Source organism: Planococcus citri, chromosome 3 (genome assembly GCF_950023065.1).
Source record: "Planococcus citri chromosome 3, ihPlaCitr1.1, whole genome shotgun sequence".
In the NCBI taxonomy this organism is placed as follows: Eukaryota; Metazoa; Arthropoda; class Insecta; order Hemiptera; family Pseudococcidae; genus Planococcus; species Planococcus citri.
In genome coordinates this window covers 46502682-46527555 of record NC_088679.1, presented here as the reverse complement: position 1 = coordinate 46527555, position 24874 = coordinate 46502682, and the positions used below count along the sequence as shown (strand labels likewise).

General features: G+C 33.9%; 4 protein-coding genes across 4 annotated transcripts; all 4 read left to right on the top strand.

The window, feature by feature from the left end:
- Positions 1–1991: 1991 nt before the first annotated feature.
- On the top strand, positions 1992–4366 carry LOC135840483 (mucin-2-like). Its single transcript, XM_065357061.1, has 2 exons — positions 1992–2114; positions 2829–4366. Exons 1-2 carry the CDS (start codon positions 2070–2072, stop codon positions 4281–4283), a joined length of 1500 nt encoding a protein of 499 aa, XP_065213133.1. The 5' UTR covers positions 1992–2069; the 3' UTR covers positions 4284–4366.
- A 4442-nt stretch (positions 4367–8808) lies between these two features.
- LOC135841254 (claw keratin-like) lies at positions 8809–9501 on the top strand. The gene is made up of 2 exons (XM_065358125.1): positions 8809–8967; positions 9040–9501. The coding sequence occupies exons 1-2, from the start codon at positions 8920–8922 to the stop codon at positions 9442–9444; spliced, it is 453 nt and encodes a 150-aa protein (XP_065214197.1). The 5' UTR covers positions 8809–8919; the 3' UTR covers positions 9445–9501.
- A 4887-nt stretch (positions 9502–14388) lies between these two features.
- Positions 14389–15281, top strand: LOC135841102 (cuticle protein 79-like). Its single transcript, XM_065357905.1, has 2 exons — positions 14389–14547; positions 14826–15281. The coding sequence occupies exons 1-2, from the start codon at positions 14497–14499 to the stop codon at positions 15210–15212; spliced, it is 438 nt and encodes a 145-aa protein (XP_065213977.1). The 5' UTR covers positions 14389–14496; the 3' UTR covers positions 15213–15281.
- Positions 15282–19289: 4008 nt separating this feature from the next.
- On the top strand, positions 19290–22876 carry LOC135839992 (uncharacterized). Its single transcript, XM_065356298.1, has 2 exons — positions 19290–19450; positions 20451–22876. Exons 1-2 carry the CDS (start codon positions 19409–19411, stop codon positions 22734–22736), a joined length of 2328 nt encoding a protein of 775 aa, XP_065212370.1. The 5' UTR covers positions 19290–19408; the 3' UTR covers positions 22737–22876.
- Positions 22877–24874: the final 1998 nt, after the last annotated feature.

Sequence of the window (24874 nt, the reverse complement as noted above, 5' to 3'; positions counted from 1 at the left end):
GCGAATGTTGGCTGTTCGATAAAGATGAAGGTGTTGCCTATTTTAAAATCAAAGGGGCAAACGTCCTTTGGCGAAAAAAAGTCGGAATGATTTTTCGGCCATATTAGGCAAGTCATTCTAATGTGTGGTAGGTAAATGTAGTAAAAATAAAAAATAATAAACATTTTATCAAATGAGTTTTCAAGTAAATTGCAAATTGAATGCGTTACAAATGAATTAATTTTGAAAAAAATTTCCCAATTAGGATAAAAAATAATGGAATTACAAAGTGAATCACACATTTTAAAAATGAACAAATTTCATAAGTAGGTACATGTTTTTCTTAGGAGTGAAATTTGAAAACTCATCAATGAACTCAATTCAATGAATTGGAGTTTTTTTCAACTTTGAGCACCAGTACAAGGCAAAACATTGTCTTAAGTAGGACTCGTTAAAAATTATTCATCTTTCCAATAAGATGCGTTCGTAGCTCCTTCTGTTGCTCTCTTTCCAATTGATCAAAAATGGGTTTGGACTCTTACTTCTTAAAATTTTGTGTGTGATTTCACCCTTTAATTTTTAAAATAGTCGACACCTTAATCAATTTCTATAATACAATCTACATATCCGATTATATGGAAATCTGGAGCTTTTCCATGCACTACCCCAGTCCCCTAAATTGAGTTTTATTTTGCATTTTAATCTAAAAAAAAAATCATTTATCGATTGTTCGTTAATATTTACTTTTAAAATCACCTAATTCGTTCTACAATATCGACATTCGAGAAAACAGGAAATACACAAAGAATAGAACAACGCAAAGTGAATGAAAAGAATTGAAAAGTGTACAGAAACAGTAAGTATATAACAGCAGGCAAAAATAAAAACGATAATTCAGTTTGAGAGGTCGGTCACGTGTGCTTATTTCTCATATCTTGGGAACCGAATTCTGCCTAAAGACATGGAGGTGAACTTATAACAGTAAGCGGGTTTCGTTAAAGGAATTTTTGCTCGTTGGAAAATTTAATTTGTGTTGGCTGAAACTCAATTAGAAGCTTAACGGAACCACGGGAAAATCCCAAAATAGTCTCATAGCTACTGGTTTTAATGGGGTTTAATACAAATAAATGTGTTCGGAATGGTGAACATATTTTTTAGCCAAAGGTATCCTACAGGTTTACACGTACCGAAGTCTTACCTATATCTACTTTTGCTTTTAGTACTTGTCTACTGAGAACTTGGTGTGTACTTTATGCTTACTTACCATTAAATCAATGCTAATATACCTATACTAGGTTCATTCACCGCTGAGACGTCGAATTGTTTTTTTTTCTTCGAACAATATTTTTGCTAGGTACCTACGATATCGTAAGTTATTCTATCTGATACTAATTTTGAATAAACTACCTACCAGTGCCGACGTTGCAGTCTCCCTTATATTATCAAAGATGGCACCCACAGCATAGTGCATGCCATCTGACGCATACGTTCTTCTTTTATAACTATTCACCCTAGCCGACCGTAAAATCACTCTATTACCTTTTGGAGGCAATTTAACTTTGAGAGAAAGAAACAAAGAGAAGGAGCAGTAGGCACACATAGAGATGCTATAAGCGAACTGCACTTGAAATTGCAACAACGATATCGCTTAAAGTTCTTCCAGCCCCTTTCCTTTAATGGACTCGAATGGCTTTGCTGTTTACCGTGAAATTAAATTGGTTAGTTAGGTTTACAAGCGTGGTGAAACTTGAACAAATATTTCAATGTAAAATTCAGCCTGCTTATAACATGTTCAAAGGTGTTCTAACGCTAATACTCGCCTATCTTTATATTCTCAATACCTACCAATAGCAGATAATCTGGATGTCGGATAAGTTACGTAATTTACACGCAAAAATCAACGAAAATTGACAATCAAAGACGCTATAGGTGTTACTGATAATTTATATCATTGATGAGTAATCGCACATCAATACGATTTGACATGATTTTGGGATAAATGCTCTCGTATGCTGATCACTAGAAGTATATAAAATTAATACTTCCACAATTCTATTGAATCGTACGAGATCCTTAACGAGTACAACAGTATGAAAGCTATAATTACATTGTGTTTCACATTTACGTTTGCACAGGTATGTTTACGTTTAGTCTAGATGTTAATTAATAATACACGCAATGTCTGCGAAACGTTATGAATTAAATAGGTACCTACATATACCCAAACTATCCACCAATTTACAGAGTAGGTAAGCTTTTATTTTAGGCAACTATATAAAATAATACCTATACGACTAAACGCTCTTTAAATTCTATCTACAGATGGTAAAAAAAGTCTTCGATTTTAAATTTATCATTTGCAAAAGAAAAGAACACGTATTGAAAATTCGCAGAAAAACATAAAAATGCATTTAGTGCAAGCATCGCTATCACATCTGTGCGCTATGAAATGTTGATATAAAATTCTGGGCGAAAAAAAAAAGTTTCAACTCTTCAAAATACGTTAATAGATAATTTTTTTCAGTTTATTGAAATATAAGACGACCAAGTTGAAAAATAAATTTCCGCTTTTGACGGGTTAAATTACACTCGAGCAGCATGCTATGTTAAAACGAACCAGCGAACGTGCAAGCGTGTAATAATAAAAATAAAAAATTGGTTTCTGATTTTTTTAATATTGGAATAATAAATTAGGGGAAGCGTTTTCTATATTCACGATTCATATCGTCGTTAAAGTGTGAACAAGATTTCTTCACCATAGGTGCATGCTTATAGGTACCTAGTACCTACTCATTTTTCCAACTTTTTGATATTGAATTTTTTCTTCTTTTATTTTAACGTTATTACAGGTAGTTGTGAGCCGAGTTCGATATGGCGATCGAACTATTCGCCAGGCCGTTGAAACGGCCGAGGAAGGACAACTTCAACAACCACCTGTTGCTCTGCAATCACTTCCTTCGGCAAACTCAGTTGCTCCTGCTTTGAATTCCCAGCCCAATTTTCCTGCCGTATTATCAACGAGTTCTTTAGAAAATGTTCAACCTACATCGTCATTCGATCAGCCACAATTACCATCAAATCCAATCGTTTCACCTAATAGTACTCCTAGTTTCGATGGTACTTCGAATATCCCTGCACAAATTCCTCCACCGAACCAACCACTTACTTCAACTTCCCCTTTAACACCTTCCTGCTCAATTACATCTAATTATGGTACGTATCAGCTAACTCCTCGAACGTCACAATCTCAAATTCTTTCCAATCCAATCACATCTGCTTACGATGTTTCTCAATCTGCAACTTTAACACCGGCATCTCAAATTTCATCCAATCCCACTACATCTCCTAACAACAATCCTCAATTAACACCCTTGATACACCCATCCTCCCAAGTTGTATCACCCAATGTAATCACATCCTACAATAACTTCCCGATACCGTCTTTGCAATATCCATCCCAAATCCCATCCAGTCCAATATCATCTCCTAACAGCATTTCTCAATCAGCACCTTTGACATATCCATCCCAAATTCCATCTAATCCAACAGCATCTCCTTACAGCATTTCTCAATCAGCACCTTTGACATATCCATCCCAATCGTCCAATACGATTACTTCTTATACTAATCCTCAAGCAACACCTTTAACATATCCGTCGCAAATTCCACCTAATCCAATCACATCCCCTTATGGAATTTATCCTGGATTTTCAAATCTTCCTCAACAAGCTCCTATTCAAGGATATCCTTACGCTCCAGTATCGCCATATGGTACTCCTTATAACCCATACTACTCGCAATACTCGATGGCCAACACGAATCCTCAAATGATGTATGGAGGAATGCCACCGTATCAAATGCCATACATGCCATTTGCTCCAACACCTTCCCTATCATCTACGATGAACTACACTTCAGCTCCAGTTCCGTACAGCAATCAGACTAGTCCCCAAATTACATCACCTTATCCAGCAGTTCCACCTAATTACATTCCAGCGTCGAGTGACGCGGACCAGTTGGCAACACCAACGGTAGTCAGTTCCACGGGTGAAAGTGGCACCGACCTTAACTCATTGCCACCTCAAGTGAAAGAATTCATCGACATGATACCGCAGATTTTATCCATGGATGAGTCATCGCAGCCCCAAAATACACACGATTTTAAACGACCCCCGATGCGAAAATTCCCCAAATTACCACCTACTCGTAGTTCATTGTTAAAGAAAAAGCAATATTATAACTCCAATAATTATCCATCAGCGTCCTATTCCGGTTATTCTCAAAGATACGGCGATTACTATTAAATGATGTGTGTATCTTAGTATACGTAGACGTACCGTATGTATTTATTGCGATGAAAAATATACTTTATCATTTTTTATGCAGACATGTCCATTCGAATTTATTTAATTTCTTTCGATTATCTTACAAAGGAGGTATTGAGAGTGATTATTTTTCCCTACTGATTGTGAGTGAAAAATTCAACAAGGTGTGGCAAAGTGTGTGGGGAGGGGGAGGGTGTGAACAACAACGAAGCTCATGTCATGAAATGAAAAAGAAAAACCAAGCAAGAATTGAAATGTACCTAGGGTAGCCTAATTTTTTTTTCAAAAACCAAAAATATATCTACCTATACCTACTTTTTAATACCTTATGATTAGAATTTTCATTCCCAAAAAATTCAAATTTCTTCGTTCCTTCTAATAAGTATTAAAAAATTAGGCTCGTACCTATTGAAAAACCCGAGCATAGGGTACTGTAGTAGGTAAGTCATTACAATGATTACATTACGTAATAAAAATTTTGTTTTAATCGATAGAAGGAGCTTTTTAGCTCAATAACGAATTAGAGAGTCAAAGCGAGATTACCCGTGGATCAAAATTTTCAAAATCATGCATCAATTTTTAAAAGGAGTCTGAGTGAGTTGAAAATCGCGAGAAGAAAGGTTCAAAACTTCATTGATTCAATAATGAATTCAAAATTTGTATTACAAATAGGTAGGTAGGTAGGTAGGTAGGTACATGAAAATTAGGTAGCCTTTAAAACATGTAAAGCAACAGAAGAGAATTTTTCATTTAACCTTGAAAATCCTCGTGCAGTCGTGCTCTGTACTGCCTACATCTTTTGAAATTACCTTTAGGAGCTGAATTCGGTAAGTACGATTGTCTTTTCTAATCAAACCACACTTAAACCTACAAAACAAACAATCTTATAGCAAAAACAAATTCAACTCAACTACTATTAATACTACCGCCGTTAGCGAAGCTAATATCAAACAACATGAAAGTGCATATAAAAAAATACTAGTATTTATCGCGAATTAATTCATTTCACAATGTAAACTGCGAAAGCTACATTGTTAGAACTAAACTCTGTTACCTTACATGCACGAGTTCCATTTTCATGGAACATAGACTAGACCTACACACATATAAATAGGTAGGTTAGGTACGATAGATGGTAGATACGTTTTATCAGAAAGTTGTTGAGATATCGCCCACCCAGTTAGAAATCATCCAACATCAGCTTAACTGCCTGCGGAAAGTTATTAGAGTACTTAATAATTAGCTAAAGTTAACTTAAAACTTTGTAATGGAATATAATTTTCATAAACATTGGAAACTGTGTTCGATAATTTAAAGTCGCGAGGTTACTCAAGCAAATATGAAAACTGTAACCTTTAATTATTTAATAGAATAGGTAATTTTTAATTTACTGTCGTCTTGAAACGGCGATGCTGTGCTTTTAGTTTAATGCATAGGTATATCTGTAGGTACTGCTATCAACGAGAGCAAGGCATGTATAGTGTTTTGTAAACAAAGGCTATCTCCGTATGGTAGGTACGTCAACAAAACTGCACCTATAATTTAATTAACCGCTCGTGGTGAGCATACAAACTTGGTATCCATAGTATTAGCACGAACCAGTTTATTTTCAATTTTTACTCGAACGAAAAAAAAGGCGTCTTTATTCCTATTATACCTCTGGAGAAATCATACATTTCAAAATGTTTTAAAAAGTTGACCTTTGAATTGCATCAGGGGACTTTAACAGAAATGCATTTAGACAACAAAAAAAAGTTACCGAAAAGATTGTTATTCGCGACGCGTACCGTTATTCTTTCAGCATTCTTTCAGCATCGGAACATAAAAAAAAACAACAACAACAAAAGTTTTTCCCCTAGAGAAGGCGACGAGGAAACGGTGAGAAGGGTAAACAGAAAAAGATACAGCGTTAAACATTTCGTTCTTTTTCCTTTTTCCGCATTTATAACTCGATGGCAATATTTTTCGAGACAGGTTTGCTGTTTTCAATCTGATTTCCGTACGTGGATAGGTTGCGCGATTTTTCAAAACTCCACTAAACAATCGAACAACTAAAGTTGATACTTATCTTTGATATACTTATTCTACATTTTCACCCAGCAACAGGTTTCTACAATCGAGGATTAATTGGAACACTTTGGAAACATTTGTTCAATGGTGTGTAGACTCGTAGACAATAGGGTGTATGGCGAGTAAATGTGCTCTATTGCTAAAAAAGTTTTATGATGTTATCTACCGGTTAAATTGAAGGGGGAAATGATCTAGAAACTTTTTGGACATTTAGTTTTGATACCTACGATGATGGTTTTGTTAGGGCTGATTTCATAGGACAGGTTTAAAATAAGTATTAATAAATGATTCTCGATTTTCAAAAATCATCTTAAATGTACCGCAGAAAATCCCCTGGATTCCTGAGGTCTAACTCATCCAAAGTATTATTTTACATCAAGTGGAACAAAAAATATTGTATAAGGGTATATTTCGCTCTTTTTTTTACAAGTTCACTGCGTTTGATTGAAGCAAAATAACTATAAAATTTTCAAAACAAAGTCAAATGAAACACTATCATTTCTAGTTTGAAAAAAAAATACAAAGATAAATTTCATCCATCTTCTTAATGAACTACGTAATTTTCAAAATAGGATCTCAACACTTTTAAATGGTGCAAGGGCCTCCAGTTTTCATAAAAAACCAAAAACATTATCCGGTAGAGTGACACATTGAGTGATAACCTCACTGTTGAATTTTCCCAAAATGTTGATGAAAATTGAAGGGTCTTACTCTCCTTAGGGATAACGTCATTTTGAATTTTTTCATGCTTTGATCAGGGTTAAGGACATTGGTGGAGGAGATAGCATTTTAAAAATTACTCTCTTAAAAAGAAAGTATGTATACCTACCTATCTATAAACATACTTAGGCAGGTACTGTAATGTTTTCAATAATGTTTAAACGACAGCTTTTTTTTGTTCACGATGAAGAGTTACCTACTTTCTTTCACTAGGATCAATTCATTTTTTTTTTTTTTTGAAAAATGGTCATAAAAAATATTGGATTTAGGTACCTATTTGCGTTCTTTGAAAATGAATAATATGACGAATTTTGAGGTTGAATAGCTGAAATACATATGTATTTACCGACTACTGAGGACTATACTAATGATTATGGGCTCCTTGAATTTTTCGAAAAAATGGCTGAAATTCAAATCTGAGTCTACGTAATAAGGTTCCCTAAATAAATAAATGAAAGTACCTATACTAAATATAAGTTACTGTGGGTATCTATTATCTCACACATTTACCTAATTAGATAGGTAGCATTGTACAAGTAGAAAGAAAGAAAGAATTCTTCAATATTTATTCCGTTGAAAAGAAAAAGTACTGTATTTAATTCCCCATCTCGTGAAAAATCTGTTGGTAAATGAACGTAATTCATCAAAATCATTAAAATTTTCCGTCATTCGACAAACAAGAGAGATTTTCATTTATAAATTGTAACGATAAGTTTTACCAACTTGGTCGAAAAAGCTTATTAACAGGTTTTAATTTTTTCTTCTTTCTTTTTACTCGGTTTTTTTCATCACTGTTAGGCTTCCCACTTGATAATTAAAAAAGTTACAAAAACAACACAACCGAAACTCAAATTAATACGAAGAATAATAAACACAAAATTACGTTTTAGTTTCTTTAAGAAGTTTTTAATTTCCGAAAGAAATAATTTCAAAAAGTTTACAAGTTTTTGTAAATAAATGGAAGTAGATATTTTGAAAAAGTTTCATTATTTAATTGAGTGGAAAATATCTCTCGTTGAAATTTTAACGTTAAAATACCCCAAAAATTATGAAAAAAATCCTTACTTTACATTTCGACAGAAAATTTTAAAGAAAACTCGCTAATTCGACGTTTCATGTGAGAGAGGTAAGCTTACCTGTTCTTGACGGAGAACAATGCCGTACCAGCGAATGATTTTTATTTAATTACACATCGTAAGTGAGGAGGTGTTCTGATTAAATATTTCTCATGAGCTTGATCAACTACCTAAATGACACGATTGAGGTACCTACTATGTTGTACATATAGGCAGGTACATACTTCAGTGAGGGACATTGAATATGTTTAAAGTTGATACAAAACGTTTTATTTTTTCGTTGACAAAAGATAGGTTAAAATTTTTGGATTATTTCGTGTTTTGACATTGAATAGGTAATGAAATTAAATCGCGTTGCCTACTTAATTCTAACGAATTTGATTCATGTACGAAATTGGCAAAATTTCATTCGCAATAATCAGAATATCTGTAGGTAGATATTTCCCAGTTCACATATTTTTGAAATCAAGGTAGATATCGTGAAATTCTTTAATGATAAATACACCCAAGATCAATTTTAGGAACGCGTTGCTAAAGATAATGACTTGAGAAAAATAGGTACAATCTTGGAACGCCTCGTGATACAGCATCACCCCTATTTAATTATCAATGGCAGAAATTCTTTTCTCACTATATAAATTCTAACATAAACCCAACAGAAATCATAATTCTCGCAGCCTTCATTCAATTCAAAACTACTTTGTTTTATTTCGCTCGAATTTGTTTAACAAACAAACCAACCATCCGCCATGTCGACTGTGAAACTTAATTATTTCATTTTCGGTATTTTGTTGCAAGTAAGTATTCTTTTTTTCATTCTCACACTATTTAGAAGAAAAATGTTCCCAATACGGTTTTCTCTTTTCTAGATTTTAATCAACAGCGCGAATGGAAGCCCAATTTGGCCCGGAGACTGTGATCCTTGCTACGAATCTCGCTTCAATTACGACTGTGGCCCTGCTCCCGCAGTTGTACCAATCCCTCAACCTGTACCGGTTCGAGTGCCCGTAAGAGAGCGATGCCAATCAGTCACCATTCCAAATATTATTGTGGCTCTATTACCACCAAATAATAATAAGCCAATCGTACACAGACCAGTGATCCGTCCGCCACCTGTAATTTTGCCAACTCCGCAATTACCATTGGGTGGCTTCGGAGGTTTCGGAGGTTTCGGAGGCTTCGGAGGCTTCGAAGGCTTCAGAGGCTTCGAAGGCTGCGAAGGTTCAGGATTTGGAAGAGGGCTTGGAAGATTCGAGGGATGTGGGTGTTTGTAAGTTTTGAACGTGTTGTGCACTCTGTATTACATATAAATAAATTCTATTCGAAATGAATACTTGGTGTTTTTAATATGATTTTATGGTAAAAGGTTCAAGTTGGAGCCTTAATACAAAAGTACAGTTTGATCATTCATTTTCACCGATTTTATAAAAAATGAATTACGCAAAGTACATAACTATAATAAAGTGGCTACTTACTTATACCTACCTATAAAATGTATTCGGCTTATGAGATTTTACATAGGTAGGTACATATAAAAAGGGTCTGCATTGGTTGTACTTGAATTCGTAAATGCTCAATGAAAGCTGAATAATTTGCAACAAAAATTTTAAAAAATCGAAGAATTTTGGTTAAATTGATTCAAACATAATCATCCCACACAATGAAAGCATATAAGCCAGCCTAATAGAGAAAAGATTATACCTATCTACCAGAAAATTATAAAATGTAATGTTATGTGGATGCGAAGAGTAACTGCTAAATATGTATCATCCAAATAATTCGTCGAAGTATACATTATTGTCACGAGTCTAAAGATATGTATTGAAAAATTCGGGGAAAAAACAGAACAAATACCTACATGAACTTTTGATACAGAAAATTTGAAAACAAACAAGTCACGACGTCGTTCGAAAATTTTTAAATTTATTATGAAATGAAATGAAGTGATGGAAAATACCATTCAGAGACAACAGTGGAAAAATCTTTTTCATTAACAAGAAATAACAGCTAGCAGTGAAAATAAAGTTGCGGTAAATATTTCGTAAGAATTAAATTTTTTTTAAACATTAAGCCATTAAAAACACACCTAATGGGAATTTATTTACAAAAGTTACACCAATTGCGAAAATTTTAAAACGCTACAGTTCTTTATAAAAGCAAAGTAGGCCTACATCATTTGAAAAACTTTGATAATTACAGAATAATTTAGTAAAAATTGTGACAGAGATGGCACCTGCGCCTTTTTTTTTTTTACTTACCTTGAAAGCCTACATTTTAAATTCATTTCAAACCAAAATTAAATTAAAGAAATTTTTGAGTTGATCTTTGCTTATTTATTGGAAATTTTTTTTCAAGATACGTCGTCGGTGGTAAGTAGATACTCGAGTGGAAAACATGTAAGAAAAAAAATAAATTTTTCAATGCATTTAGGATTTTTTTCAGCTGGTGCATAAATTCGGGCTGAATTAACTTATGGATTATGAAATAACCTCATCAAAAAAGCTTTGTCAATGCTTAAGATTTTTCGGTTAGAATTTCTACATCTGAAAAAATTCCAAGTTTCAAAATTAAAAAAAAAACAACCTTGAAGTAGAACGTAAGCAAGTTCATGAAAATCACGTACCAGCGGTCTATGCCCATGCCCTGCTCATTTCATTTATATTCCAAAGATCTAAGGGTAGTTCCACGCATAAGGAAAAATATTTCAGAGTATAAATTTTTCCATAGGTAAGTATACAATTTAACTACTTAACTATACCTATTTAAGTCTTTCTGCTACCTTTTTTCCGCATTCAAAGGCAGACGTAAAATAAAAAGATGAAATTTTCCATAGAGTGAGGGTGAATTCCACAAAAACAACTGCTCTATAAATTAACATATCGATTGGAAATTCCTCAAAAATTTTCCCTAGATTAAGTAGATAAATTATTTTCATAACATGAGAAATCATTTTAAAAGTGACGTTTTCGTTAATTAGGGAGACAAAGTGCTACTTTTGCTCCCGCTTCTGATTTCTGTGGAAGTAAATACTGGCGTTTTTCTCCCTCATAACGAAAAATATTCAACCAGGGAGTAAGAGTGATTTTCGACGATTTTGAATTAATTCCCTCGCTTAGCTCGGGCAATAAACCTCAAAATTCGTCGAAAATCACTTTTACTCGCTAGTTGAATAAACTACAATTTTTGTGTAGGTAATTAGGTACCCTCTCAACGAAGGTGGTCCAACTATTTTATACAAATTTTTGGCGTTCATCATCCCCAAAAAAAACCTTACAGTGATGATTTTTATCAATGTAGAGAATAGTGTTCTAAGTAATTGTACATTAAAGATCTCCACCCTTGCGTGCAAAGCATTGCCCAAGGCGGGCAGGGAAGGGGGTGAGACCTCTCAAAAATCTGTTCTTCGCGTCTAATGAATTACATTAGGCAACGGCAAATTTTTGTTCGGGTTGAAAATGGGCTTAATCGATACTTTTGACCCTAAAATAAAAAACAGAGTGGGGTTTTTCAATTTGAGTTGTTTTTGTAGTCGGGAGATATGATCGAAGTTGCAAGAATGGCGGTTTTTGCCCTACTTCAAGAGTTTGTAGTAGGGTAGTTCTATCAATTTTACACAATTTTGCAGTATGTTTCCTCGCCAAAAAAAAATTGTTTTGAGAATTTTTTTTTGGTTGGAATGGTTAATATATGAAGAGTGATATTCCAAAACTCGCTTTGTCCATTTTTATCAAAGTTGGGTTTTCAGCAGTACCTGGTAGATGAAGTATTAACTCACATTCCTACATCATCAACCTACCAAAATGAGGTGTTAAACTCACCTAAATTCCCAATTCACTAAAAAATTTTAAAAAAATAATGTTCCAAAACGCGCTTTGTCCATTTTTATTGAAATTTTTTTCAGCAGTATTTAGTGGATGAAGTGTATACCTACACTCCTACATCATAAATCCACCCAAATAAAGTGCTAAACTCGCCTAAAAAGCCAATTTACCCGTTTAAAGGGAAACTGTTTTTCCTCTTTCCTGAAAAGTTGTGAAAATGGACAAAGCGAGTTTTGGAATATCACTCTTCATATACACTCGAGACTTCATTGATAGTGTTGTGCCCAATTCATATCTCTCAGGGGAGGGGGGAGTCATTTGAAAATGTGCGACTTTTCTGCAAATTTCGAATCAAAACTGGTCTTTTTTGAGCGAACTGATCACCTACAAAATTAAGAAAAGTGTTTCAGTAATTCAAATAATTTTTAAATTGAGAATATACCATCAATTTTAAGGATTTCTAGGTGAAAATTTTTCCGGCTTGGTCAAAAAAGTATAAATTCCATGACGAAGGAAAAAACGTCATTCCCCATGACGGTGGATAAAACTTCATTAAGTAGGGATAATATAAATGTAAAATTGTTTAAATTCGTATTTTTTAGTGTAAGTAGTATCAGTACTCACCACATAATAATTTTTCAACATTTCTCAGTTTTTCTCTGTTTGTGTATGGCAGAGCTGAGAAACCATGACGAAAGAAGCGGCAAAAGATAAATAACCATATTTTCATGGAATCACGTTTACATACTGCATAGCGGTGTTCGGATTCAGTATTTTATCAGTGGACAAGATTTGGTGAACTGCCTAAACAGTTTTTCCATTTTCAAACACCAAAATTTGTAAATAGTGAGCCGTTGGGAATGCACTGAAAATTAACCACGCCGAGGGAACAAAAACTCGAAGACATAGGTTTGAGGTCACTCCACAGCATATAGGTGTCACTGAAGTGAATTGTGTTCATACTGTAATTTGCGTGTAGTTTTCAGGAATAAAAAAACGAATGTCAAAATTGCAGAACATCACCACTCTTTGCTAACCAGCTATGTAACTATTTAAAAACGAGATGTGAGACAGCCATGACGATGGAACTTTTGATCATATAAGGGGGTCTGTGGCCCAGTGGGAGGGGGTTGAATTCATTGTAGTGCGTGGAAATGTTAGATGGTGACAACTTTTATTGACAAAACCATTCACCATTACTTTTCATGTGCATACTGTAAGTGAAATTTTACACGGACACAAAAAGTGTAAAATTGGTAGAACTACCCAGTAACATCAGTATTGTTTTGCGAAAAAAACCAAGGTCATTTTCGGATTCTATCCACTTTTTTAAGTTGACTACTTTCCTGGATTTTTGATTTTTGAAGTTTCAAGCGCATACGGAAGATTTTTATTTGTATAAATATTTTAAAACTCGGAGCGCGCGACGTTGGCGTTACTCCACCACGTAATCGTGGCGCGGAACTGTGTTCACTCGGAGTTCAAATTGAATTTTTCGTATTTAGAAAAATTAGTCTTATGCGCTTGAAACTTCGAAAATAAAAAATTGGGAAATGTAGTTTACTTGAAAAAGTGCGGAGAATCCGAAAATGATCTTGGTTTCTTCGCAAAACAATACGGATGTCGCTACAAACTCTTGAAATAAGGCAAAAGCGGACATTTTCGCAACTTTGACAGTCTCTTCTGACCACAAAAACAACTATAAATTTAAAAGACTCATTCTGTTTTTTGTTTTAGGGTCTAAACCATCAATTAAGCCCATTTTCAACCCAAACACAAAAAAAAAGTCGAAAAAAGTTGCCTAGTGCTATTTTTGAATAAAATTATTGAAATCTTAATAAATCGAAAATCATCTTTTCTAACGCATCAGTGCGTTAGAGTTTTGTTAAATAATTACAAGTATGTACGACAAAAACTTGGTGTAAATTTCAACAGGTTATAACTTTAAGGTGCGTAGCATGGCTGCATACCTACTTAAAATCGTTACATTACATTTTTGATTTTAGTTATCAGAAATCTGTCAATTGCAAGTATGTACCTACCTAACTAAAGACGTCGTAGCGTCTAGGCAATTAAGCAACATTCCTCTTACATCAGCAAACTAAACGAAATCAACTCACAGTTTCCATTCTAGTATCTAATCTTGAATGATAGGTGGGCTCCCAACTTATAAGCTTACATACGATGCATTCGCATCATCTTGAAACACAATAAAATACGTGCCAATAATTATACCTACTTTGATTAAGAGGAAAATGTTGATATTACCACGTGCCAACAGGAGATTCATCACACTTTTCAAACAGACAATATTACAGTGATTATTAAAGGTACCTATCACCATTTTAAAAAAATACAAAAGTACGTCACAAATTTGATACCCGGTGATATTTTCAGCATATAAAAAGCCCCGCGAATGAACAGTTGGTATATTCAGTTTTCAACCATTGTAACAACAGTGTTTATTCTTTATAGAGTAATTCTAAAAAAGAAAAAGAAAAAATAATGGCTTCGTTGAACGCGTGTTGGATATTGTTGACGGTAGTTTCATTACAGGTAAACTTCTTACAAAGTTTTTGTTTAGTATGAAAAAGCCACATAATATTTGCTTTGTATTCAAATAGCGTCATAATAAAAAGCATAGCGTAGATTTTACGTTTTGAATTTGATAAGCCTTTGTTTTCAAGGGTGTTGTTGCATTACCTTCTTACGAGTGGATACATTCAGTCGACAACACTTTTTAAAATAATTTCCATTTTCCAGCTCAAATTAGATTACCAACTCGATACACTTATTACCTAGGTATTAAATTACATTACAATTCTGTCCACCAGGGAATTCTTGTTGCTCAAGCGAAACCTGTATTTGGAGGAGGCTGCGGAGAAATCGATTATGGATGTGGTGGTTATGGCGGTGGTTTCGGTGGTTTTGGTGAAAGGTTCTGTGGCGGATATGGCGGAGGATTTGGCGAAGGATTTGGAAGAGGTCCGATTATTGCACCGACTCCACCAATTTCATTCTTACCGGTTCCTCAACCATTGCCAGTCAGAGTACCAGTACCTCCGAGACAATCTGTTACCATTCCGAATATCATTTTAGCCTTGTTGCCACCGAACAATAAGCCACCATGTTTACCTAAGCCGATTGTACGTCCACCACACTTTGTAGTTCCCTTACCCCAACCATGCCCTGTTCCCATTCCAACTCCATGCGGATGTTGAATTTTTGAAATATTGTAATCGTGCATTCTTTAAATGATTTTTCGAATAAATTTACTATGATTTGAGAAATTTCTTTGCGTTTATTTGGTAATTTTGCACCGGAATGATTTGAGAAATGATTGAGTAGGGTACCTACCTTGAACATTGCAAAAGTAAGTACATATAGGTAAATTTCGGAGAAATCACAACGTTGCTATTACTGTATGAAAACTGAAAATCGATTCAAATTGGGAAAAACCTTCAAGTTACGATGGAATTGAATCAATTGATCTCAGCTTTCTCTCAGTCATATACAAGTCATACATATTCACTGAAAATTCGTTCATATTAGACCTGCCTGGAAATACCTGGAAATCGATCAGTCGACAAACCAAAGCTATAGCCAAAAATAGTCTAATGTTATTCAAAATGGAGATCGGCGTAGTCACTCAAAAATATGCTAAGCTTAATCATTACTATTCAAAATTGAAAGATCATCTATGTACAATCGCCAAAAAATCGATTCAAACCCACCATTATTAAATCAAGGATGAAGAAACAAAAATTCAAGAAAAAATGTGGCGCATTTTCAAGTAGTTTAACGGAATGCTGTATGGCTAAGGTGATTTTTAGGCACCAAATTTTTTCAAAATTTTCATTTTTTGGGGGATGGGGCGTGAGGGGAGTATCCATAAATTCAGCAAATATGACCTTGTGATGTATCAAAATGTATGTTTTTTTGACCGTATTGTCCTCCAATGTGAAAAATATCTCCATAATTGAATTCTATACCGCCCAAAAAACATATATGTATAATGTATATTTTAAAAATCATCTTAGCCATAGAGCATTCCGTTAAACTGCTTGAAAATAATTTTTAACCCGATTTTAATGCTTTTTATGAGAATTTAGCCCAAAAACATGAAATTTGCAAAATTTGCTCCCCCTTTGACCAAGTCTGGCGGGGCTTATTTGGCGGCACTTAAGGGTTGGCAGACTTATATATTCGGATTCAGTGCGAAAAATACTTAGTGTTAGACACCAATTTCAGCCATCAGTTTTCTCAGCTGAAAGTTCAGAAAAATTTTGAACTTTCGAGCTTTCACTGAGCTTTAAAGCAGCAGCTGCGGACCGGCAGACCGAGTGTTTTCAAAATAGGGGTATGTATACTAACTTTTGAGACCATCCCCAGCTTTCAGTTGTTTCGGGCCAATCACAGTAGGTATAGCTCTTGGGCTATTTGAGAACTTCAAAAATTGTAAAAAAAAATGACTAAAAGTTGGAAATTTGTCCAGAAATTGGCTTCAAAATTAGAAAATAATTCCAAAATTTAATGATTTCTCCAATAAAAATCGACTCATAAATGAATTTACAATTGAGCAGTGACTACGAGAGGAACTGTATGGAAAAAGTACTCGCAAATTAAGTGCTAAAAGACAAAAGTAACCCGCCGCGATGGACGTTCTGAGTGAGAAAAAGTGTACTTATATTTTTTCAGAGGCTGAATCCCTTTTCTCTCCTGACAATAAAAAGAACACATTGCAAAATTGACCAAAATTTACGAAAAATATGAGGAGTGCTTTGCTTTGAAAAAAACTTGAAAAATAACATAAAAACATTAAAATCAAATCACTTGAATTTGCCAACGAAAAAAATGGTTTAATTTAGCTAAATATCCCAGAAAATTTGTTTAAATATGATAAAAACATTTAAAAATCAGTTAACGTTGATGAAACATTGCAAAATTTAAGAGAACTTTTTTATATAAGTCTTAAATATCTACCTAATAACAAAAAACAAAAAATGATGAAAATAATAATGAAATCTGATTAATAAAGTACTTGCACTAAAACAAAATTGAGTACTTATGCAAAAATATGTAAAATCACCTGTGGGTATGAGAATCACTGAAAATGGCAATCAAACTACCATAATGCATTTAAATTTTGGATTGAAAAAGTCTCGTAAAAAGTTGGAACCCTAGCCTGAAAGATAAAAAATGCTGGTTAAAAATGAATTGTAGTATTTGGTTGATTACACTCAAATCAAATTCAGGAACTGAGGAACACCTAAATTTTAATCATTTTGAACTCCAAACAAAATCATCTTTTTTGATGAGCTAAAGAACAGCTAAACTGCTAAATTTTTCGATTGTTGCTAGCTTTGGGACAAATTAATCGCGTTCAGAGGGTCAGAATTCCATAAAGCAGTCCACTTTCATTTAGTATCCGATCAAGCACCTTCCGCTTTAAATTCATTCAATTTTTCATTTCTACTGTTGGACCCTCATTTTTTCAAACTAAATTCTTATAATATTTGTTCATAGGTACGTATCTGGATTATACGTTTAAAAGAATGTAGAATACGAGCATGACGAGAAACATTTTTCACAAAAGGTGCAGATATGCAACTTCTCTCACACGGTGAGAAAATCGCCCATTCAAAACGAAGATTTTCCTTCCATCCTCTGGCAATTTTTCACTTTCACTTTTGACTCGTTTAATTTAATTATTTTATCGAGCGAGTGCAGCGGCTAAAAAAACAAACGTCCCGCAATGGTTACTTTAAACACACATCGAAACGCGGTTATTTTTGACGAATTATTTCTTGATACGTCATTGGAAAAACTTGAGCTATAGGTACCTACGTTCTTGAAATTAAACAACTTGACCTAAATCAGTATTTGTTTTCGACTAAGAGTAAACTCAAGTTATAATATTTGGTTTATAACTTTTCAACTGGTGGGTATAGGTAAATAAAAGAAAAAAGCGCCAACGTGAAATTTTCTTGGCGTAAGCGATAAAGAAATGAAATTTATTTAATTTGTTGCCAATACGATGTGAAAAAATAAAATTCGTATATAAACAACAAGACAGTCTATATTTATTTTTCAACACGGGCAATGGCAAAATGGTTTTTAACCTCTGCTAATATTTAGTTCGTTCGCTCGAAAAATGACAGCATAAAATTGATTATTCCTCGCCACCTCCTAAATTCGAGATTAATGATTGGCTTACATGTCATATCAAAAATAGCTGATTGAATCGTTGTTTATAATCGAGAAATGATTATCAATGTAGATATCTACGCCAGGTTGAAATATTTTCAAAATGTGATAATTTTATAGTATAAAACAGACAGCTTCCAACAATGTAATCATTATAGTTTTCAACTCTTCTGGATAATTTTTTCATTATACATCGAGTCAGTTTTCGTACAATTAGAAACTGCGCTAATTTAGTTCGAAACAAAATGAAAAGTTTCGGTTTAATGATCTTGTCGTGTATAATATTTGCAACCATGGTATGTATTCTTTTCACGGATTCACTACTTACCTACTTGTAGATGAAGTTCAATTTTTGTATTACGATAGCCTAATTTTACTTTTTTTTTTTTTTTTTTTGCAGGTTAAAGGTTTAATTAGCCTTCCAAATTCTCATAAGGCCCGTCAAACTCGTCCGATCTCCGTGCAACAATTGGAAGCCCAAATATCTCAGCTACAACAGATGCTTAGAGAATTACAAACTTTGGAATACAAGCAACATCATCAAAAGCCCTTGACTACTCCATACTCCAGACGAAATCGCTTCGTAAGACTCACTCGCCCACCAAACTTTCAACATACTTACCAATCAACCCTACCATACGATTACTACTATCATCCACAAGATATAAAGAAGAATAAAAATGCGTACCATCAACCGTGGCATCCTTACTACCCTACGTATTTGAGAACACCTCATCATTTACGTTATCAATTTTAAATTTCGTGACTAATTAGTATAGGTAATTTTTCTTTAAACGTGTTAATAAATATTTATTTGCAGATTTCATAAATTTTTGTCTTTGTTTATTTTACTTAGGCATAAACAAAGTGAAAGTCGTGAGTTGACGTTTGAATTAGGTAAATTGTATCAAGTAGGTATGAAATGAAGAGTTGAATAATCAGGGAAATTAAATTTAAAATATTTACCAATTCAACGACAAGAAAAACACGCACTTAATACAAACAATATTTTCATCGCATTGTTTTTCAAAACAAATCCAAAAATGTGATAATTTCAGAATTATAATAAACATCGTTGATAGAGTTAATTCACATTTGGTCAGTTGTCATTATACATAAATTAACCATCTTTCGAGGTAAATACTCAGATACCTATCTACTTGCTAGGTATCAACTATTATTAAATGTTCCGTGATTAATTCGTTACAAAATGGGTATAAAATCAATTATATTTATTTTGAATTGCCTTCAGGTGAGTTTCCATTATTATTTTTTTCGTTTTTTAAAACTTAACCAAAGCTATCTAGACTAACAATAGATAATAGAAAGTGCGAAAGTTTTTCGAAATTATGAAAAACAGAACAGTTGAATTTGTGTTAAAGTGAAATAGTAAAATGATGCACTTTTTTTTACATTTATAATAATTTATTCACACATTTTTCGGAAAACAAAATAATGATAATAATGATCTACAAATTTAAAATTGATTGGATGGTTTTTGAGTAGGTAGACTTGGGAAGGGGAAGCTGGGCTGTGACACATAAAAAGATGGTACTTGGACAGAATATGACGAATTATTGAACTGGGGCAGTTGTGAAAAATTGTTGAAATTGGTTTCAGCATTAATTGGATCATTTTTTTTCATTTGCTAAAAAATAATAGTTACGAATTCTTGAAATCGTGAGTTTCAACAAGTGCTAGTAATAGAAGAAAACTGACACGTTTTGGAAAAATTTACCTACGATTTCAGAAAAAGTATCAATTTTCATTTTGAGAACAAACAAGTAAACAAAGGCAAAAAATGAAAAAATTCAAATGTTTATTAAAGCAGGACTGCACATAAAGGAAAAAAATTAAAATTTTAATAATGTTGGTATTTTAAAAGAATACGAGTATATACTCCTACTTATCTACCTGTAAGTAGCTATACAATTTTTATTAAAATAAAAATACAATTTAAAAATAAACTTTTCAAATGAAGCAGTACCTTATCAAAATATGTACAATGATAATTATTTTCTTTAAAATTCAATTTTCAAACAATTAATACTTTTAAAGAGTTGAAAAAAAATTATTGAACTTCGTATCTTAATAATTCGTCGAAAAAAATAATTCGAAGTACCTACCTATTTGAAAAACTTTCAAAAGTGAATTCTATAGCCTAAATATGATAAGTTTTTATTGCTAGTTTAATTTCTATGCAACCCAACATACCATAGGTCTATCTTTAAAATTTTTTCTTTTTTTTTCAGATTTGTCTCAGTTATCCGATTGACGATCGTCAAGATAATTTTAATCTGGTTGAACCTTCACCAAAATTTTTAAATGAAATTCCCGAATTAATACCAGTCGTAGGTTCAGAATATGCGAATCATCAAGGAATTCCGGAAGTAGTCCCATATGCCAATCAGTTCGCTTTCGATTTCCCAGACGACACACCAACCATCAACACTAATCATTTCGGTAATGGAGACAGACCTTTTGTTAGACCACCCCGGCCACGACCACCACCAGACGATGTGGAAGTCTTCGCACCTCCAGAACAACCACGACCACCGAGACCCTATCCACCCTCAAGGCCCATTCCGCAAGGCCCCAATTATGGACCATTCTGGCCTACAAACGGCAGACCAGTGACTTTTCCAAAAGATGGTGTTTTGAGAGAAGGACACATTGAAATGGTACCAGTTTTAGTCGAAAAAGATCAAATCAACTTGATACCAGAACGTATAGAAAGTAATATGCAAATTGTACCAGAATCAACGAGGAATGAAGAGCCAATGATGGGAAAAAAAGACTTACCAATGTCAACGATAATGGCTGAAAGTCCAAATCCGTTAGTTTTAGTTGAAGAAAGAGAACGACCACAAATTATGCCCGAGATCATTGAAAATGAGCCAGTTCGTATGACTCCTGTACTCGTGGAGAAGCTAGCTAGACCTGTAATAATTGAAGACGAGCGTCCAAAAATGATGCAGTTAATGGAAAACGAACAACCGATGCCACAGCCAATAATTATTGAAAATGAAAAATCCTTCGAGCAACCACCAAAATATCCTCTGATGACACATTTAAATGAAAATGAAGGAACTATGATCGTTGAAAGAGAATCCCCGAGAGAGCCAATGCTAATGGTTATGGAAAAAGAAGACCCATTCATGAAACCAGTTCAGCGTCTTCAAGAAGTGCCTTTTTCTCAAAATGAAGCATTCAGAGTTGACGAGAGGAAAGATGAAACATTATTTTCTGAAGATCAAGGATTCATGGGTGATGAGAGGAGAGATCCTTCAGAATTCATACACATACCCCAACGACTCCCAGAAAGATTCAAAAGAAACGATCATAATGATCTAGAAGCTACCAAATCGTTTTCAAATTTTCTCGAGGATAAATTAATCGATCGACAATCAATTGTTGATAATGAAATAATGATGAAGGACGAGAGCGTATCAAATTCAGAAAATCCTGAAAAATACAAGATTACTATGGGCGATGAAAATATCACACCCACTTCTACGACGAGCACATCACTTGATCATGATTCCAAGGACGACATGATTAAAAATGAAATCCCATTAAATGTTGAAAATATTCCGATCACGAATTCTGAATCTCTTAATAATGAACCAAATCATGAAATATCAGCAACAACAAGTACACTTGACTCAAAAAAAATAGATTTTGATCACGATGCGAAGGAACCGTTGTCAAAAGACAATAGTTCAACTACTACCATACAACCATCGAATAATGAAGTAGATGAAAAAATAACCCCTTCGACAAGCATTTCGGACGTGAAAGTCGAACATGAAATTGAAACTCAAACAGCACTTAACGAAAAAATCATAAATAATGAAAACAATCAGGATAAAACTGAATCAAGTCCTCACCCAGTTGAAATTTCCACTACCTTAAGCCCAAACAATGCATTTCAACAAACAACGACCGTCCCAATTGAATCGATGGATCCTGCAAAAATACTCGAACTTGTCGAAGATTTTGAAAACAAAATTGAAACGAATCAAGCTGCATCAAATCATATAAGTGAAAACTCACCCGCAATGAATGCGACAGAAGATTTCACACATCATTCAAATGAGCATAAGCAAGAATCACCCATTACCGATGATAAACATCCGATTGAGTCGCCAAACATAAATCAGCCTTCAGTTCACGACGATGCAACCATAACACCACCAGCGTCGAATACACAAATCCATATTTCCCATCAACCTTGCAGTCCTATCGAATCCGTTGAGCAGCAGATGACTCTTTTGCACGAATTACCACCAAACGAATTTTTTTCCCACGTTCCATATTTTTATCCTACACATCAAAGTTACAACAATTATTATGAGCTGAACCAGTTGATTAAACCTCTTCCTGATTTTATAAATGCACCATATGGGTCTCAAAGTTTGTACAATTTTCATCAGCTACAAGGTCTGACTCAATTATACCCCATCAATAGTAATAGACCATATTATCAATATCCATTTCCTATTCATCATCATGTAAGGTTAATATTCACAGATTGAAAATATCGTTTTTTAAAATTTAAGTTATATTTTTTGCATGCTTTAGTACGAATATAGGTAGCTAGTACCTACTGTAACAATGTTGCAAATATTAATGAATTATGTAGAATAATTTTACGAATAAAGTTTAGTCTCACGAACCCAGTCCAAATTTTTTTGATGAATTTGTGAACGCTTTTCAACTGTAAATGTGTTCGCAGCAGACCTTGAAATCGGCCAGTGAACTATTATGAAAGGAAAAAATTACGTATACTTGCAATGGAACTACTTACCTATCCCAAACTGTCTGAAAATTTTTGAACCAGACAAGAGGGAATTTTCATAAAAAATAAATCAAAATTTGATAAAATTGATCAAAAAGATGATAAATTCAAGTTAATTTGATTTCATTTTCATCCTACTTACAGAGTTTAACTTGAGGTTCCATAACGGTTCCAAATCATCTCTAATCAAATCGAGAGATCAAAAATAGGGTTCAAACCTTTCAGTTTCTTATGTAAAATTTATCAAATTTTGATTTTTTTCGTGAGGGCCTTAAAAATTTGTCAAAAATTAGAAAATGAATTACCACCTGAAATTGTTGCTCATGGTGTATTTTGGAGCACTCTTTCGATCACCTTGTGTCCAGTTCAAAAATTTTTTTGCGAGTTGAGGTAGGTAAGTAATTCTGTTTTTATTTCATTTTGCAAGAATTTCAAGATCCCTTTTCACTATAAGTTACGTGTAATCAAATAGGCATTTTTGAGGTTCATAACTTTGAATTTTGCAAGAATTTGCAGAAATTTTTACTGCAGAAGCATAGACCATTCTGGGATATATCCTTGAAGATACTCCACTCAAATCCAAATAAGAACCGATGCAAGTTCCCTAAGTGTAATTTCAACTTACTCTAAAGCTAGACCACAACTATACTTCGCAACAGTAGATCTATCTATGATACTGATACGTGTAAGTAGATATGCTTCAACGACACAAATTCTACATCCACATCACAGCTCAATGTACAGAATAGGTCTTCAAAAGGTAGCATTTTTTTTTTTTTTACCATTTCACACACAAAAAAAGAACAACTAAGTTTAGATGTTTTCAATGAACCATTTATGAAAGCACTAAAACGTGACTTCTTGTCGACCTTTCTCATTTCGTTTTTCATTTCCCGTTTAAACTTTCGGCCAACTTTTCATCTATTTTGACAGCTTTCTTAAAAGCTCTGCGGCTTAGCCACGTCAAAAGAAACATGCTGCTTTTTATTACTGTAAACTAAAACCATGAAATACGTAGTTTTTCTGTACACAGGGCACATAGACTTTGTGGAAAAATGCTCCCCCATATGTTTAAACTTTTGTAATTTTAAATCCAAACCTTTCGAGGGAAAATAATTAGGTGTACAGAAGAAAACGCGCCGTTCAAGACGTAATTCTTCATAATGATGAATTAGATATCACCACTTGAAATCACCGCGACTTGTGGTCAAAAAAATCAAAGTCTAATTATCGCCAGCTGATTGCACCCAATCAAACTTTTGAAAGAAAACTCAACAGCCATTTAGAATTCCACCTCTTACAGCGTAATAAAATTCTATAAAGTGTGAAACAACTTGACGCCGTAAAATTGATCATTTTCTTCTCGCACTAAAAACTTCTTCGAATAAGCTTATTCGTCAAATATTCCCCGCACCATGTTTCACAACGCCCCTTTCCTCAAATTGCTTTGTAATACCTACGAGTCAAAAATAATACATAATTCAACCGTGTTAATAAAATTGCCGTAGCGGTTCGTCTGAAATAAGCTCTCGTGTCGCGTTCGTTTACAACGCTTAACTTGTACTTATCATTAGGTAGAGTATTTTTAATATCAAATCCGTGCGGTGCATATTCGAATGTACCGATTAGTGGTTATCAGTAGAACCATGGGGGGTAAAAACTGTATCTGAATGTCCGTTACAATATGACCGCGAATGTCCCAAAAAGTGTATCTGAATGTCCGTTTGGATTTTTTGCGCTTACAGGGGTTTCTAAAGTAGGTCTAAGTACATCTGTTGAATATAATGTACCTACCTAGTTCGAAAAATTTTTCTTGTCAAATATTTTGTAGAAAGATATCATTTCTGAAACCAGGGAAATATTTTGTTAGGCAGT

Coding starts and splice junctions, on each gene's coding strand:
- LOC135840483 (XM_065357061.1), top strand. CDS start 2,070: ATGAAAGCTATAATTACATTGTGTTTCACATTTACGTTTGCACAG. Junction 2,115..2,828: donor TCACATTTACGTTTGCACAG/GTATGTTTACGT, acceptor ACGTTATTACAG/GTAGTTGTGAGCCGAGTTCG.
- LOC135839992 (XM_065356298.1), top strand. CDS start 19,409: ATGGGTATAAAATCAATTATATTTATTTTGAATTGCCTTCAG. Junction 19,451..20,450: donor TTATTTTGAATTGCCTTCAG/GTGAGTTTCCAT, acceptor TTTTTTTTTCAG/ATTTGTCTCAGTTATCCGAT.
- LOC135841254 (XM_065358125.1), top strand. CDS start 8,920: ATGTCGACTGTGAAACTTAATTATTTCATTTTCGGTATTTTGTTGCAA. Junction 8,968..9,039: donor TTTTCGGTATTTTGTTGCAA/GTAAGTATTCTT, acceptor TCTCTTTTCTAG/ATTTTAATCAACAGCGCGAA.
- LOC135841102 (XM_065357905.1), top strand. CDS start 14,497: ATGGCTTCGTTGAACGCGTGTTGGATATTGTTGACGGTAGTTTCATTA. Junction 14,548..14,825: donor TGACGGTAGTTTCATTACAG/GTAAACTTCTTA, acceptor TCTGTCCACCAG/GGAATTCTTGTTGCTCAAGC.